Source organism: Egretta garzetta, unplaced genomic scaffold (genome assembly GCF_000687185.1).
Source record: "Egretta garzetta isolate BGI_Z169 unplaced genomic scaffold, ASM68718v1 scaffold87, whole genome shotgun sequence".
Taxonomy (NCBI): Eukaryota; Metazoa; Chordata; class Aves; order Pelecaniformes; family Ardeidae; genus Egretta; species Egretta garzetta.
This window is the reverse complement of record NW_009260286.1, coordinates 2976145-2976364: the sequence shown is the minus strand read 5'-3', so window position 1 is coordinate 2976364 and position 220 is coordinate 2976145. Positions and strand designations below refer to the sequence as shown.

At 66.4% G+C, this 220-nt stretch overlaps 1 protein-coding gene across 1 annotated transcript in view; it reads left to right on the top strand.

The window, feature by feature from the left end:
• Positions 1-30: 30 nt before the first annotated feature.
• The window catches only part of GDF7 (growth differentiation factor 7), a 2937-nt gene continuing 2747 nt past the window's right edge, over positions 31-220 (top strand). Inside the window, exon 1 of the mRNA XM_009642543.1 lies at positions 31-124. Coding sequence (XP_009640838.1) covers positions 31-124 — 94 coding nt within the window. The remainder of the gene's footprint in view (positions 125-220) is intronic.

The window sequence follows — 220 nt, the reverse complement described above, 5'->3', positions numbered from 1 at the left end:
TAGGGGCTGTGCCTCAGCTGTTTAACGGGAATGGGGCTGTGCGTGAGTTGGAGCATGGGAATGGCGATGGGGACGGGGTGGGAATGGGGCTGTGCGAGGGCGCGGGGCTGGGGTCGCGATAGGGGTAAGTACGGGGCTGTGCATGAGCGTGGGGTCGGGGAAGGCGATGGGTTGCAGATGCAGTCGGGGTCGAGGACGTCTCTCGGGGGCGGGCTTGCTG